Below are 18,072 nucleotides of genomic sequence, written 5' to 3' on the forward strand. Positions count from 1 at the left end.
TGGTGCTCAGAAAAGGCCATTCATTTTGGACAAAAATATGTTACATTCTGAACAAAATCAGGTCAGATTATAAACAAGTAAACATTTTGCCCTAATGCTGCCTTCAAATCCAAAATGTATATTCATAACTATGATTTGGTCAGAATAACATGGACGCATAGCTTCCACCATGATTCTTGAATTCCCAAATTCAGAGGTTCCCATTGGTTGCTAGTACGACATTGTAGTTTAACATATGATGATTTCAACAGGACCCGAAGGCAGCATAACAGATCAAAATGCATTTACATATGAAATTTTTGTTCCTCTAGGTACATTTATGACACAAAATAGCAGTAGATTACATTCAAATGAAAGAAACTGAGTATTCAAAAGAGTTTTATCTCATTCCAGTGCAGAGGGGTAGAGCTCTTGTAGCCCAAATACAAACACGTGTCGACAAGGGGAACACACTAATGCATTATTAGTGTCTATTGTGTAAGAACGCTGCACCACAGTGAATTTCACAGACTTTGATCTGGCCTTTGTGCACAACAAGTTGAAAGATGAAATGAAAGCATCCATGTAACACAGCGAGACTGAGTGCGAGCGACAGGCCCAGCGGTGCATTTAGACGTGAAACACAGAAACGATGCCGAGGACTACATTTACATAAAGTGCCCCATATATATATATACATATATATATATATGGCACTGCTTTACTTCAACACAAATGTATGGTTTGAAGTCGTCTAAATAGATCAAGCACAAATAAAATCAGAAAGCACACAAGTGAATCTCACGAAAACATCTCCAGGTCTGTTCTTTAGGACCATTACTCCTTTTTTGTTGTTGTTTTGTGACATTATTTTTATGATAATAAGCACATTTCCCATTTTCAGTTTTTTTTTGGAGTTCTCAGAGTTGATTCTCATTATTGTAATGACTGTAATACTGTTTTTATTTCAAGAAAATTACAGTAAAATGATATTTACGTATAAAAGCAATGAAGGCAGTACTACACATACTACCAGGACTACCATAAACACTTCACAATAACAAAAATATATATTTTGCATTACGCTAATGAGAATCTATGGGAAATGTGCTTAATTTGAATTAAAATAATGTTACAATGCAAAAATGGGATTAAAAATAGGCTTCATTTTCTTATGCAAAATATATTTTTTTCTTTTGATTTTGGAGGGAAATATGACCTTGACCGGTTTCGTGAGATTCACCCATTTGTAGCATCAAACTGTCAGATAAAACAAACTAACTGACGTTGCGCTTAAACAAGTGCAAACGCTGTCAACCTCATTAGTGCCTATCAGTATTTCAGTTTCATCTCAACTAACATTTTTTTTTTTTTTTTTTTCAATGAAACATTATTAAAAAAGTATAGCACACATTCCCGGTCGAGTTCTCACAGTTAATCTCATAACGCCATGTTCATGTCAAAATCCTTCATAAACGTTTCAAAGACACCACTATTTGGGATTCACAAACTGAATGAAATCAAACTAGCTTGACGAGGTGAACCACTGCAGCCAGACCATCTCCTGGGAGCTTCAGAGAGCTGCAGGTCAGTCCTTGGCGGCTTTGCTACTTTAAGGTTTCTGGATGTCAGATCTGCTGGAGACGGCAGCTGCTGAGGGACGGCTATATTAAAGAAGATTTTTAAAAAGCGAATGTTCCCTCCACTAATCTCTGGATCACCGACACAGACATAAAGACACTTCTGTCTGAATGCCTCTCCATATGTGCAACGTCACGGTCTAGCTCATTCATTAAGTTTTAATAAAGCTTATGTTGAAACTATGCAGTTGAAGTTTTTCAGGGGTTTGAAGGGAATCAGCCTATACACAACATGACAAAAGCTCAAAGCGTAAATGGCAAAAAAATCCATCTTTTACTGCAGTTCTTAAAATACCTATGAGTTTGTGGAGAGAAGAAGTTTTTGAAGGACGCGACACAGAGAAAAGCACATATAATATCAACAAGAAAGTTTTGCTTCAGCCAGAGCCGCAAATACTCTATTTTCACCTTGAATGTGCAGACTGATTTTTTTCTTTTTCTAATTACAGTCATTTTAGTTATTGGTCAGGCTGACAGCAAAGTCTCAACAAACATAAAGCAGAATAGAGGACGAAATAATCCTCCTTAACGTGTGTTTCTTTTGAACCATCTTTGTAAGTTCCCAGAGCAGTATTGGGACGTGGGTTACCTCTACAACGAGAATGCTTCCAAATTGACAGACGTGTCCTTAGGAATCAAAGAGACGGTCTTCACAAATCTCCAGTGCTGCTTTTGTGGCACCGCCAAATACCTCCACGTTGGCATCGGCCCACGGCACCACGTTGCCAGGCATGTAGGCTGAGCAGTTGGCCATAGCAGAGATGTCTATAGGACGCAGGACTCTGTCCCAAATGTTGAAGTGGCTTAACTCTCCTACGAAGGCTTGAGTTGCATCAAATCTTCCACCTACGATGTCCTGTGGAATAACAGCACATGTCACTAAACTAGGGATACAGTAAAAACAGTAATATTATGAAGTATCATTACAATTTTAATTAACTGTTTTCTATTTGAATATATTTTAAAATGTAATTTATTCCTGTGATGCAAAGCTGAATTTTCAGCATCATTGCTCCAGTCTTCAGTGTCACATGATCCTTCAGAAATCATTCTAATATGCTGATTTGCTGCACAAGAAACATTTCTTATTATCAATTTTGAAAACATCTGTGCTTCATAGTTTTGTGGAAACTGTGATACATTTTTTCAGGATTCTTTGATGAATAGAACATTAAAAAAACATTTATGTGAAATAGTCATTGTTGAATACACTTGTGCTGCTTCATATGTTTGTGGAAACCATCATTATTTGATGAATGGAAAATTCACAAGAACAGCATTTACTTGAAATAGATATATTTTGTAGCATTATAAGTATTCACTTTTGATCAATGTATGTAATGCATCCATGTTGCATAAAAATACCAGTATCTTTAAAAAAAAATCGTAACCCCAAACTTTTGAATAGTAGTGCTAACAGACATACTGTCCTCAATCTGTGAAACATTTTATATGTCAGTTTTTGGATGGACTTTATTTTACAGTATGTCTGTTTACAATTTACTTACCTAAGAAAGTACTGGGTAATAACTACAAGGGTTAAGTTTAGGTTTAGGGGTAGGTTCAGAGTAAGTACCTAGTTATTGCCATCAGTATAATTAATACGGGTTACACTTTATTTTAAGGTGTCCTTGTTAAAGTGTAATTACACATTTAAGTACTGAGTTATTAACAGAATATTATAGATTGTAATTGTAACTGTAGAATATTAATTAACTACATGTACTTACTATATGGTTAGGGTTAGGTTTAGGGTTTGGCTTAGAGTTACTTGCATGCAATTATGCATAATTAATTGTTATTATAATAGTAAGTACATGTAACGTGTGTAACAAGCACACCTTAAAATAAAGTGTTACCTAAGTACATATTATGTGGAACAGGACTGTAAAATAAAGTGCTACCCATTAGTTTTATTTCATTGTTCTTTTCATTTCATTGCTTTCATATCTTTAGAGCACTGAACACATGAGCACTACACATTCAGGCAGAAGCCATTGTGTTTTTGAGTGTCCTGTCACAAGGGCTACGTTTTAAATTTGACCATAGTCCTATGTTGAACCATTAGAAACCAAGATTCTCATAATTTCACTTTCAGGAAAGGTTTATTAATCAACTCATTGTTCAGGCAACGTACAAACTGTATTACCAGCTGATTTTGAAAATACAGTATGTAGCTTTACACATTTCTAAAATCTTTGACTATCAGTGTTTTTAAAAACTCAGCAAACTGGGACTCTGCTCTGATCCAAACTCTAATGAGCCGCCTTGCTGTCTGCTACAGTATGTAACCTTCTAATGCTAACTGATGGAAGCTCACAGGAGACTACACTAAAATCCTCTGCATGGGAAATTCTGCTGAGACCTGAAGTTAGTTAATCTGTCTACATACTTTGTAGCTAGCAGGCTGAATAAAAACACATTAGGTGTGATTCTACATGCCAGTCAACCCAACATCAGCCAAATCCATGGGTTTAGCCTGCTGGATAAGGAAGCCAAGTTGATATGGCCCAGTTTGGCTTGACAATCATTCATAATCAGTAGCCCAGTGGTGCTGGGTTGGGAATGAGGCATGAATGAGATCACGCATATCATGCATGTTCAAACGGTTCTTTGAGTGTCGAGGCCACTTTGATTATCCGTTTTTGTGGCAATATAAGAAAACTAACTGAAGCAGAGAAAAGAGAGGATTTTGAAACTGTCTGAAATAAGGAACGCAGGTTTTTTTTTTCTTGCGTTAAAACCAGTTGAGTAGTGACCAGGAACTGAAACAGTCAGAATGCTGATTAAAAATGCTTTAAATGCAGACAGTAAGATCTTGTTGATTTACATAGCTTTTTCCTTTTTTTCTAAACTTCAATGTTTATTACAGGTTTTCAGTCTGTGCGTTTCTTGGCGGCACTCTACACCTTATGCTTTGGCCATAGTAGGTCTATTTTTGTTGGCAGAGAATAAAAAATGTACAAAATAACTGCATTTTTTAGAGTTTGTAGCTTAACTAGTAGATTATGAGAATAGTAATGCCAAGGACGTAGGTTCAATCCTTAGGGAACTGATTAAAATTCATACCCTGTATGCACTGCCAAAAGCAGTAAAAGCATTACTAATGAAGTTGATGAATTCTGTGATGTTTGATCGTTATTAGTTCTAAAACAATCCATTTGTTTAATAAAATGACAGAATGTGTATGATAATATCAACATATCAAACATCAAAATGAACTTTGCATATAAGACAACTGTCAATCCTTCAGAGCAATGCAGTTCAATTAAGGTTCTTTGTTGGCACTGATGTTTCCATGAAGAAGCTTCAACATCCATGGAACTTTTCCATTGCACAAAAGGTTCTTAACGCCCCATTCACACGGGGCATCGGCGTCAACGCCTCTCATTTACTTTGAATGGAGTTACGTCAAGCGTTGCCGAAATGAATTGTGGGTCCGTCGCATCGCGTTGGGTCCGTTGCTCGAGGCAGAAGTTTAAAACTTTTTAACTTTTCAAGCGCCAACGCAGGCGTCAGCCAATCAGATCGCCTTATGCAAATACCCTGGTGCAGACGCTAGCCAATCGCATTCATACAACACCAGAAAACTAATGTGATTGGCTGTTGTCACTATGACGGTCGCGTCAGCACCAAGCTTCAGAAACGCCCTACTTCAAGGGCGCCCCGTGGAAAAAAAGTTCTTTAAGATTATTAGAATGTTCTTCACACTAAGAAAAGTGTTTTTTAAGAACTGTTTATTGTAAGGTTCTTTGGGGAACCAAAAATGGTTCTTCAATGGCATCAATATGAAAAAACACCTTTTGGAACCTTTATTTTAAAGAGTATTTTAAATAAATATGTAGCTTACAACACAAGCATATTCATTTTTAAAAGAGTTCCAATTTTACTGCACAACAGGAATGGCCCAGGGGTTTAAAAGACAATTAATATTCAGCAGGATTATTGCTTTAACTGCACTGACACTATCAGATGAGAACAAAATTTGAACTAACTTTGCAACATCGACACTTACTGAACTGAAATGAATCAACACTGAACTGAATAATGAGCTGAATAATGACACTATTATCTTCTGTAGAGCCGCTTTTTTTTTACACAACAGTAACCCTGTTATATGTGTTTATTATATCTGTATTTTATAAAGGGTTATGTAAACAAATGTGACTTGATTTGACCCAGCTAACAGCTATTATTCTATCACTTCTTGCAATTGAGGTCACAGATTGTGCTTTTTTATGCACTGTTAAGCAGTGTGAACGCACTCAATGATCAAAGTAGCTCAGTGTAGGTGACCAACAGATTATGTGTCACATGTGGATTTTGTGTGCTTGCTATCTGTGTCACATGTAACATTTCTCTCAAGAAGTCCCTGAGCTCTCAGTGCTGCTGAGAGGTGACGTCTTCTCATCATCGCGTGTGAAGACTTATTATTATCGTTGCATGTCTTCCTCGTGAGGGATCAGCTCTTTTACGTTCTCTCTCACCCTCATGCGCTCACCTGTTCTTGGCCCAGGATAATGACTCCTCCAGGTTTAATTGGGTGCCAGGGGGCCAAGTTCTCTCCAGTCCCTAGTCTCTCTCCATCCTGATAGGCCTCCCAGAAGCCGTCTCTGGTTGTCCAGGTGATGCAGATGTGATGCCAACGGCCGTCACTCACGGAGAGAGGAAGCTGAGCTACCTGTGACAGAAAGGACCAAACCGTAGGGGGTTATTACTTTGGAAACTGATGGTAAAAAGTGCATATTTAAGAAGAAGTAACTGCTTTCACAGTAATTATTCAGTAGATGTATGCCGGTTTCCTCCATTGTGTCCCTACAGACATAATCCTGAAATGCCTCACTCTAACTCACTTCCCATCAAAGAATATAACTAGATTTGCTAAAGAAAAAGTGTAAGTGTGTTAGTCGCTGTCACAATGCTAAGGTGTTTTGAGCTGTTATGTGGTTGCTAAGGCTGTTCCGGGTGGTTGGCCTTGTTAAAAGTGTCCAGCCTCGATCCCTAGATATGACTCAAGTTCTTCCTTACATGCAAGTCTATGAGTCTGATTGCTTAGAACTATAATATCACACCTCTGCTCAACAAGCTGCACAATTTGAGGTGACATTCATGTCCGTAGCACAACAGGGTGTTACGCACCAAATTTAACACTCAAGAGAGTGGGTTTGTTCAGATTGTTAAAATAAGCTGAAAAAAGTTTTTCAGCAGTTTTTAACCGGCGAATTACAGTTATTTCAATTGTAATCCATATGATTTGGAATTTTATGCAAGGATGAAAAATGTCCTCACACAGATTTTGCAATGTTAGTCACTTGTATTTGTCATGTTGACCAACAGAAAGCTGCTTGGTTTGGAAATGACTTCTGTGTAAGCTGCACTTCAGACACAGACTACTGAAAACAGGAAATAGACCGCTTCTGGCCAAAATATGAGTCCATAATCCATAATAAAGCTTCCTCCAGTAAAAAAAAAAAAAAAAACCCTGTTGTCCTCTCACATTAAAAAACCTCAACATGTTTGTTTTTCATACTGTTTTGAACAGTTTTTGCTTGTACACGGTGATTGATCTGTGCATATTTCTCTCCTGATTCAGAGGAGATGACTTTTTCACTGGAGAAAGCAATATTATGGATTATGGAATCATATTTTGGCCAGAAGCAATGGTTTGAAGTTAAAACGTCTTAATGATGGATTTGTTTCTTACAAACACACCGTTTTTCACTTCACAAGACAGTAATTGATGGACTGGAGTGGTGTGTATTACTTGTGGATTGTTGTGATGTTTTTACGGCACCCATTCACTGTAGAGGATCCATTGGTGAGCAACTGATGAAATGCTAAATTTCCTCAAATTTAGTCAATTTTCAGGAAATTTTCATTTTAGGTTGAACTATTCCTGAGTACACTTTGTTCCATTGACTTCTATTCATACAGATGCAAATGGGGGAGATAGGAAACACAAGCTTATGCGAATTTTGCTGCGTTCCAAAGTTTAAGTTCAGGGAACTCTGACCTTCAAGTTCATTTTACATCGTCTTCACACGTCATCGTGTGACCTCTTAGGGTTTGGATTACAGCGTTGCAGTAAAGTAGAGTAGATTGCATATTTTTACATTGTCAATTGTGTTATGTTTGACGTCATATTATGACCGTTGCAATGTCTGTAGAAATTTTGCATGCTCAATGTCTAGTGTGCAGCTTAAGGGAGGCTATAAAGTGTCTGGATGAATCATCATAACATAAATTGCCCACTATAAAGTTGTATCTGACACCCCACATACTTTAAAATAGTTTATATAGTTAATCTCCAAGCTAGACGCACACTGAGTTTGACAGCTACTGCACCTTGAGACTAGGCCTTTAATGCACTTAAGTTGAGCAGTATGCAGAAAGTATGAAAACACAACATTCAGACACAAGTAACGAAGCACTGAGGTGTGATGCATTCACTGGAGTGGGAAAAAGCACTGAAGACACCCTCGACAGGTAATCACATTCAGCATGGCAGCTTCTCTCTCGATCCACGTCACTTTCTTGTTCTTTCCAGCTTGACGTACACGCTCACACACACACACACACACACACACACACATGAGTACACGCACACACTGTACATGTATAATGCATGTTGTGCAGGGCTGCCGGGCAAGATGCCTCTCTCATTTAGCAAGATGCCAAACTGACACTTCCTGAGTGAGGTATCAGGGGAATTAGCAGGGCAGCAGAGCTCATTCGTTCTTTTCCAATCTCTCGCTCTCTCAAGACCCTCAGGTTACACTCAACAAAAACCAGTGATGGTGCAATCTCCTTCACAATGATCCAGAGATACAGCATCTATGGTTACTGAGACATGCTAACCTCATTTATGGATGAGATATTGGAAGCTAATTTTCCCCAAAGAAAAGCAGCTCAGTTTCATATTCTTGATTTAGAACCACGAAGGACATATTTAATTAATTTATGTGTGCTTTAATACTAAACTTTGAAATCATCAAGGGTCTTGTGCAACAACAGCCTCTGAAAGCTAATCAACTAACTTTGAAAATCTTTTTGTGTGTCTCTCTGCAGCCAACATGCATAGTCAACACGCAATATCTTTAAGAAATGGGTTTGTTGAAGTTGTACAAAACAATCCAATTGCAAAAATCCAATTTCAAAGGTCCTCATGCATTTTAAAAATGTCTTCCAATAATAGTATGGCGAACTTTTTAGGTACTTTTTTTTTTGCATGATTTATCTTTATATGGTATTTCAAAAATTTTTGATGGATGGATCAACTGGGTATTCAAAACTAGTGGAGTATCCTGTAAAAATCTAAAAAATTCATTTTTACAATTAACTCTTTCCCCGCCAGCATTTTTGAAAAAAGTTGCCAGCCACCGCCAGCGAATTTTCACTAAAAGTTGATGGCCTCCAGTATATTTTGCTGTATGAATATTTGAATATGCAATACACCAAAATAAAGATCAGAGCCTTTACTTTTAAACCCCAATTTTTTTGTTTATTCTAGCTTAAAGCATTCTTTTTTTATCAACACTTGAATATAGGTAGGTTTGTGATGTGTAATAGCGCCCCCGAGTGTATAACAGTGAAAACACAAAAAGCCGTAAAAACTCGTCTTTGGCGGGGAAGCGTTTTCTTCTAAAAGACGAGATAACTCGTCAATGGTGGGGAAAGAGTTAAGGAAAAGATGGGTACCGATGGGTGTTGGTGCAAAAAGCACTACAGTGTTCTTTATTACATTCTGGTCTCTGGTAGACGCTCACTGATGCTCCAGAAGGAAAAACCATGCATTAAGAGCTGAGGGAGGGGGGTGAAAATTTTTGAACAGAATGGAGATGTGTACATTTTTCCTATTTTGCCTAAATATCATATTTTTTCATTTAGTACTGCCCTTCAGAGGCTACAGACGACAGTTACATGTTTCTCAGAAGATAAAATAAGGTAAATTTACCCTGATCTTCAAATTGTCCTTAAAGCATCATGTTTCCTTCTGGAGCATCGGTGAGCATTTGAACCTTTTGTAATAGTTGCATACGAGTCCCTCAGTTGTCCTCAGTGTGAAAAGATGGATCTCAAAATCATACAGTCACTTTTGGAAAAGGTTCAAATATGCAGAAGATGCTGGAAAACCAAAGAATGTGCAGGAGCTAGGGGATTTTTCTGAATAACAGCAGGCAGTTGAACTGCTCAGGACCAACGCAGGACTCATGAACAACTATCACAAAACAGAAAAAGAGTCGTGGATCATCCAGGAAACGACACAAAGTATTAAGATTCAAGGGTATGCAAACTTTTGAACAGGGTCATTTTTATAAATTCAGTTATTTTTTTCTTGTGGAGTCTATATACACATCTGTTATGTGAAATAGCTTATTCAGGACAGCACTAAATAAAAAATAACATGCAATTTTCACGAGCTCTCTTATTTTGTTCAAATGCAACTTATGAGCACAACTGTATATATACTTTTTAACCACAAATGCTCATCTTGCACTAGTTCGATTTCACACATTACATAGTCATGTTGGAAAGGTCATACGTGATGTAGGTGACCATCGGTTCTGTACCGACCCAGTGTTTACAAAGCGAATGTGCAAAGACTAGCCTAAGTCAAACGCCCTTTACAAAAAAAGGTAAAACAATGATGTCAGACAATTTTGAAGTTGGAGGAGAAAATGATATGGAGTTTTTCGCCCTACCCTACCTTTTTGAACCGGAGTGCTCAGACTAAGTACTAACCACGTGTGACCTTTCCAACATGATTACATAATGCGTGAAGTCATGGATATGCATCACAGAGCTAGTGCAAAACGAGCATTTGTGGTTAAAAAGTACATAGATTTTTAATTTTTTTTTAGAAAATGACTGATCGTTTTGCTAGATAAGACCCTTATTCCTCGGCTGGGAACGTGTAGAGCCCTTTGAAGCTGCACTGAAACGGCAATTAGTCCACTATATGGAGAAAAATCCTGGAATGTTTTCCTTAAAAACCTTAATTTCTTTTCGACTGAAGAAAGAAAGACTTGAACATCTTGGATGACAAGGGGGTGAGTAAATTATCAGGAAATTTTCATTCTGGAAGTGAACTAATCCTTTAATCCTTGTAATGAGCAATTTTCCAATTTTATATATGTCTCTGAGCTATGCATGGTAAAACTTGTTTGAAATTTTGTGTTGCATGTATGACAAATAGTGTATTTGTGTGTGTGTGTGAGCATAGTAGTTGTCCTGAGCTGTGACAAATGAATTTTTAAAAGTACAAATGTTCAGTGTAGCCTCTCAATTAACATACGTTCAAGAAAACTACACAACAATTATACATTTGATACAATACATGCAGTTTAAAATAGTTTTAGATGAAATTGAACATCTCACAACACATGGCAGTTTAATTAGTATTTGACCTTCAAGCCCCTTCATGTAATTTCTATTAAAATAAAAATCAGGCTGTGAAAACCTTTTATTTGAGAAACCTTTGGGTACTATTTAAAATGAACTATCATATTTTTCTATGAATCACATTTAGACAAGTGTTATTTTTAAGACTAAAGCACCTATGATATAATGCCAGGTTTGTTTTCATTGCCAACAAAACAATTATTAATTTAATGAGATTATTATACATTCAATACTAGGGAAATCTAACATTGTTCCAATGAAACACAATGAATAAAAACAGGAATAGCTTTGCTGTATCTCATAAAGGCTCACCTTATCATTGACGAGCAGCTCCATGGGGCTGTTTCCCCACTCTATCAGCACAATCTCATTGGCTTGTCCCGGGACGCCGTAAGAGAATGGGGTTCCGATTCCAGGACTGGCACTGGACTTGAGCCACATACACACGGTGAAGGCATACATCTCTGGCAAGCTCTTCTTGATGCGGCCATACAGGTAGTTGGTGCGCAAAGGCAGAGACACCTTAAAGTCCTCTGGAGATTTGAATGCACTGTTACCTGCGAAGAGAATCGAGGGAGAGGTTTGCATTGAAGGACAGGAAGATGCAAACTGCTGACCTGAGATTGTGTTAATTTGATTTCGGCAAATTGAATCTGAGTAAGGCTTTCAGGCGCAATGAATGAAATGAGCGATCAACGCAGGCTCACGTAATTGTTTTAATATGAAATGACATGCTGGGGCTATGTAAGGTGAAATAATGATGTAGCTGCTGATGATGCTTTGGCGTTAATCAGTCGCTTTGCAAAAGTGGATCGATTTGTGCTAACACTGATCTGAATTCTGAATACAACAGGACAATATGCCCATCCAGTTCTAACAGATGGGACCTGCATAAATCCCATATCCAAAAAGGCCAAAAGGCGCGGTAAAGGCAAACAAATGATTGTAAATAGCAAGTTCATTTACATGCAGACATTCTCACACAAAACTAAATCTGCCACAGCCAACACATTCTGCCACAATGGTACTTTTGGTATATGGTATATCTTTCAACATAAAATTGGCCCAATGCAATGAAGTTTATGCAGTGAAGCGTTAGCTAAAGGTTTCCCCTGATGCTGTGCTGAGCGCTGGTCAAGCGTTTAAAGTTCCAACAGTGACCTTTCAAAGTGCAGCCAATGATTTACAAGCAATCTGCATGATGGATGCAATGCTGCCTTTGCCTGGACTGCTCCCCATAATTTTGCACCTTAGTTGAAATTTACCCATGTTTATTAGTTTATATTACAATTCACAATTTTGGGGTCAGTAAGATTAAAAAAAATACTTTGATTCATTAAGGAAGCATTCAAATTAAGTAAAAGTGACAGTAACAACCTGATCTCATGACAAAAACGTACCTGTGGGAACTTTTTCGCAAGATGCGAAATACGTAGCGCCATGTACGTTTCGTGACATATTTGATGTGAAATGTCCACTGAGTGGCGCTAAAAGAGTGTTCGTTTTTTTCTCCGGAACAGATGAACTTTTATGTGACGTTGCTTTTGTAAGTGTCACCGCAGTTCTGAAGTGAAATGTCCGTTGAGTGGCGCTATAAGTCTAATGCTCTGTGACATTTTAAAATAACATACCATCTGTACTACACCTAAACCTACCTGATAATATGAACAAAAGCGAATGTGACGTAAAAACACAATCGCGAGCATGCCATTTTAGCTTGTTTTTCGATCTCTTATCTTTCAGCTCTTTCATCATGAGGTTTTTGACGGGTTCGTACCCAAGGATTCTGCAGTCTAAGTCCAATTCTGTGACGGCTGAGCTACCGAGAAAGCTTGTTTCAGCCGTAAAGTTAAACATATGGAGGTGTAATCATAACTGTGCACAAAAACGATCACAAATGCTCGCTGTTTTACCACCTGTAGTGTTAATTTCTGTTGGAAACTGCAGTGATATGCAACTGAATGCTTTTTTAAAAATGTTCTATTCATCAAAGAATCCTGAAAAAGAAAATGTATTGCGGTTTTCACAAAACTAAAAAATAATAAGAAATGTTTCTTCAAATCATCATGTTAGAGTGATTTCTGAAGGATCATGTGACACTGAAGGCTATAGAGTAATGATGCTGAAAATTCAGCTGCGCATCACAGGAATAAAAACAGAAAACCATTATTTTAAAATGAAACAATATTTCACAATATTACTGTATTTTTAATCAGGTAAATGCATCCTTGGTGAGACGTCTTTCAAGACCATTAAAAACCCTTTCTGACTTCAAAGTGTTGAACGATATTTATTTAATTATTTAGTTATTGTTTGTTTTATTGTTTTTTTCCCCCCAATACTTTCTCATACCTTGTTTGCTGTCATGCGATGTTTGTTTAGTATGCTTTCCCCTCAAGGACTGCTTTTGTTTTGTGATATATCAAAACAATCGGCAGGACTTTTTTCTCTTTTAAGCTCAAATACATATTTTCGCTGTGAATATGTGTATATCTCATGTGGAGTTCAAAGTGTATGGCGCTTACATTGAGTGAGAAAGGGCTTTGACTACTCTACCTATCCGATACTGGGGACAGCAGGTAAAAAGAGATGTTTTGAACTGGTAGGGCAGCACATCAGTAAGAGAAAATAATGGATTCTATCTCATTTGACATGACTGACTGAATAATTCATGTCTGATAGCAGCCGTACTTTTCTCCAGCTCGGTGATCCTCTCCAGCAGTGAGTTGAGGGTGTTCTCGGTGCGCTGTCGGTGAGCGGTCGTCTCGTTGTACAGCTGGCTCTTTTCCTCCTCGAGTTCGGTCACTCTGGTCAGCAGCTGGCTCTCCAGGTCAGTCAGACGGTGCTTCAGCAGGTCTCTCAGCTCATTGGGAAACATCCCACCTGATGTGTTGGCACGCAGCTGCTGCTGCAGGACAAAAGACACCAAATATTAATCTGCCTCGTGCTGTTACAGCCAGAAATTGTTCATAATGAACTGCTGGGGATTTGTGAGATGCTGAATTAATGTTGAACGCTTTAAGGGGGTCCCACTACTATGTACTTCCATCAAATGATATTTAATATTAAATTATATTTAGATGCATGTAACATTTAAATGTTTATTCAAGTCAAAAATATAATTTAAAATCACCGAATCAACTTAATTACATTAATTTATACCAAACAAACAATTTTTTTATGGGTTGAATCAAGTAGAAATATCTCTTTATGTTAAAAATGGAAGGTTACCACATTTTCATTGTAGATACAATGTACGTATTGTATTCAGTGCTGCACTACAAAACACTTGTGACTATTGAGGTGTGAAGCATGTAACGTTAGGAACAGGTTTATTAGTATGCTTTCAGGGTGGGTTAAGAACAAGGGTCATCAGTGATATTATAGGTTACACTTAATTTTAAGGTGTCCTTGTTACAGTGTAATTATACATTTAAGTACTGAGTAATATTAATTAACTACATGTACTTACTATATGGTTAGGATTAGGGTTTGGCTTAGGGTTACTTGCAAGTAATTATGCATAATTAATTGTTATTATAAGTACATGTAAAATGTGTAACGAGGACACCTTAAATAAAGTGTTACCAAATTATACTGTAGTTGTAATTACAGGAATTAATTAGAGATGTAATTACAAGAAGGCATTTTTAAATATAAGCACACTGTAAAAACATGTATGTACACAATAATTGTACATAGTAGTTGAAGACACCATGTGGGTCAATTTTTTTAATCAAAATGGTTGTTATTCAGTTTGTAGTTTTGTTAAATTAGTTTATTACATGTAGAGTTAAATGAAATAAACTAATTTAACCCCACCAGAGTGAAAATTTGTATTCATTTTGATCCAGTGACCCTGTATGAATTCAAGTAGTTAATATCGGTAATATTCCATATCCACTTGGCTATTAACAAGAAGTGATATGTCAATTGAGTAATACACCAAAATCTTCCAACAGCCTTGTCAATTGGTGCATTTAGTTTCAGCAATTCTGTGAATGTATAATTTGCTCTTTTTGTATTTTGCATGCAGCTATCTGCATTGTGATTGAAAAAACGCAGTGGTCACTGATTGCAATTTCAACTAAAACACTCTTGGTTCCAAAATGGGGTTTGTGCATCGATGCCATAAGAACCATTTTGGGTTCCCCAAAGAACCTTTCAGTTTACAGTTCTTAAAAGAACCGCTTTTTTTTCGCGGCTTGAAGGACATTTTAATAACTAACTTTATAATTTTCACTATAAATAACTTTTAGTGGTTCCATGGATGTTAGATGTTCTTAATGGAACCATCGATGCCAATTAAGAATCTTTATTTTTAAAAGTGACGAGCAAAGTTCTTTGCACTATCAGTATATCGTTTAAATAATTGCTAAGTCTGTATCTGTTCACTACTTCCCATCTACAATATCAAAGCTCATTATTAATATTTCATTCAAATCGTGAATTCAAATAGAAAAAGTCCCTCCCTCCCTCTACGTAACATGGCTCATATGACCTTGTTTTGACAGGCGTAAATCAAGCATCACTAATAAGCAGTGTTGGGGAAAGTTACTTTTAAAAGTAATGCATTACAATATTGCGTTACGCCATAAAAAAGTAACTAATTACGGTACTTAGTTACTTTTTATGGAAAGTAATGCGTTACGTTACTTTTGCGTTACTTTTAAAATCTGGACAGGGCTTGCTTTTTTGTTTTTAAAATAAAAAAAGTTATATTTTTTGGCAAATATAAAAGCCTTTTCACACCAAAAGTGAAATGAATAAACCTCAGGCTGAAGGGAAAGTAAATTTACGTCCGTACAGTAGAATGCAGAAGAAGAAATTTCAACACACTTCAGCAATAAAAAAAAGAGACACAAATGTTTGTCTAGAGTAATTTTGGCTTATTAGTATGGTTGAACTGGATCATCGAAGGTCAGAAGCAAAGAATGGGATTAAATATTTCTCTCAACATGGGGACAGGAGAGCTGTCAGTCAATAAATTGGAGGAAAAAAAAGTAACGCATTACTTATTTGAAAAAGTAACTCAGATATTCTCTTGTAAATTAAAAAGTAATGAGTTACTTTACTAGTTACTTGAAAAAAGTAATCTGATTACGTAACTCGCGTTACTTGTAATGCGTTACCCCCAACACTGCTAATAAGTAAGACCAATTTTCACAGATCATTAGAGCTCTATTTTCCTTAAAAGCATCACAGATGGCTCTTAAGTGCCCATGATCACTCATCAGCATAAACTCTCACCTCCAGGTTCTCCAGACGGTCTTTGAGGCTCTGCATGGTCTTGCCCAGCTGCTCCACAGTCTCGGTGGGGTCACGCGGCAGATCGCCCATCGTGTTTTTACTATAATCCTTCCTGCGCGCGCTGCCCCGCGACTTGGCGTCCGCCTCGCAGCGCGCGAGTTTGGAGTTGAGCTCTTTGATGGTGCCCTGCTGACTGACGATAGTTTCCTTCTGCTGCAGGATGGTCTCTCGAAGCTGAATGATAGTATTCCGCAGCTCTTCCTCCTGCGGACTTGTGCTTTGGACCCGGTTGGTCGTTTCCACCGGGCAACTGAGGTCGGTGCCCGCTGGCACGGCGGTGCACACGAAGCGGTTTCCCTTCGCGCCAGCCACTTTCCCGCTCCCTGACGCGTATAAAAGCAGCAGTGCCACAAAAAGAGCTCTCATTACGACCGTTTGTCTCTTAAAAGCTGGAGTAAATTCAAGTTAGTTAGTTTGTTATTTAAATAAAATGCCTAAAGGTCCACGACTTCGCGCTAATAAAAATCACGCAAAACAAGCACAAGACCGAAACAACACAGATTAGCTGTAGTTAGCCTGGAAATCCAAAGCTTTTCCCAGTACAAACCGAGTGCCGCTCTCTTCGCACAGTCAGTGAATATGTTAAAACAAACTGTTGGAGTCCTTCTCACAGACGCGTCACGCGCATTTAACTACCTGTCACGTTAACAGAATCACTCACAAACAGAAACAAGTAGCTGTCCAAACGAAGAGCGATTTCCAGAGCGGTTTCTGGCGTTAAATGCCGACTGTCAGCGCTTTAAGTCTCTTCACACACAGTCGGTGGTGCTGAACGGACAGCGGCGCTTTACCGGATTGATATAGAGACTGAGGCGCGCGCAGTTTGGCTCAGCTGGAGAAGCGCGCGGATTGACTGAGCTTCATCTACGTCACTTACTCGCGCTTGATGCGAGTCACGCTTGTAATTTATATTGCCGTGTCTTTTTCTGGCCTCCCGTGAATGTTGCGTTGAATAAACAGTGCGCCGAGCAGATGCAGAGCGCTCATTAATAACCTGCAATTTCAGCCAATAACTGCTTCTCGGCCAATTTAACCCTCGTGTTCTGGAGAGATAACGTTCTTCACCTTATGTTTGGGTCCAAAGATGATTCATATGTCAAGTTAAACCACCTTGACAACAGTTGGTTAAACTTAAAAGGTTTAGAAAAGTGAAGTTAATTCTGGATAAGGTGGTTCTAAACCTTTTAATTGGTCCCCCACTGTCAAAATAAATATATGTGCCCTCATACAGAGATTTGTTTTGTCTTGTACTTCTGCTAAAATAACAAAAATATATATGTGTGTATGTATGTATTTATGTATATGTGTATGTATATATATATATATATATGTATGTGTGTGTATGTGTGTATATGTATATATGCAATGTTGGGGAAAGTTACTTTTAAAAGTAATGCATTACAATATTGCGTTACTCCATAAAAAAGTAACTAATTACGTTGTCTGCTAAATGACTAAATAAATGACTAAATAAATAAATAAAAATAAGGACTTAGCTGTGTCCCAATTACACTACACACTATAAACTTAAACTATTATTTTAAATTATTATGTTAATTACATGTTAAATGACATACCATACACTATACCAGGGGTGTCCAAACTCTTCCTAAAGGGGGCCAGATTCGATGATGTGGAAACACTGGGGGGCCGGATGCTTCTACCTATATATATATATATATATATTTATTATGTATATATGTGTGATGTTGAGTTGACAGTAGAGCTTGTGTTTTGTTTG

The 18,072-nt window shown here is 37.7% G+C and overlaps 1 protein-coding gene across 2 annotated transcripts; it reads right to left on the reverse strand.

Moving 5' to 3' along the window:
- Positions 1-1,331: 1,331 nt before the first annotated feature.
- On the reverse strand, positions 1,332-17,111 carry LOC107665931 (neuronal pentraxin-2-like). 2 transcript variants are annotated; one of them, XM_016457003.1, is made up of 5 exons: positions 16,272-17,111; positions 13,713-13,926; positions 11,334-11,578; positions 6,121-6,300; positions 1,332-2,475 (listed from the first exon to the last, which is right to left on the reverse strand). In XM_016457003.1, exons 1-5 carry the CDS (start codon positions 16,695-16,697, stop codon positions 2,248-2,250), a joined length of 1,293 nt encoding a protein of 430 aa, XP_016312489.1. In that variant the 5' UTR covers positions 16,698-17,111; the 3' UTR covers positions 1,332-2,247. The 2 variants fall into 2 exon arrangements, with proteins under 2 accessions (XP_016312489.1, XP_016312481.1); XM_016456995.1 differs by having other exon boundaries at positions 13,713-13,929.
- Between the last annotated feature and the right edge of the window lie 961 nt (positions 17,112-18,072).

The sequence above is a fragment of the Sinocyclocheilus anshuiensis genome, unplaced genomic scaffold, assembly GCF_001515605.1.
Source record: "Sinocyclocheilus anshuiensis isolate Anshui unplaced genomic scaffold, SAMN03320099.WGS_v1.1 scaffold229, whole genome shotgun sequence".
Taxonomy (NCBI): Eukaryota; Metazoa; Chordata; class Actinopteri; order Cypriniformes; family Cyprinidae; genus Sinocyclocheilus; species Sinocyclocheilus anshuiensis.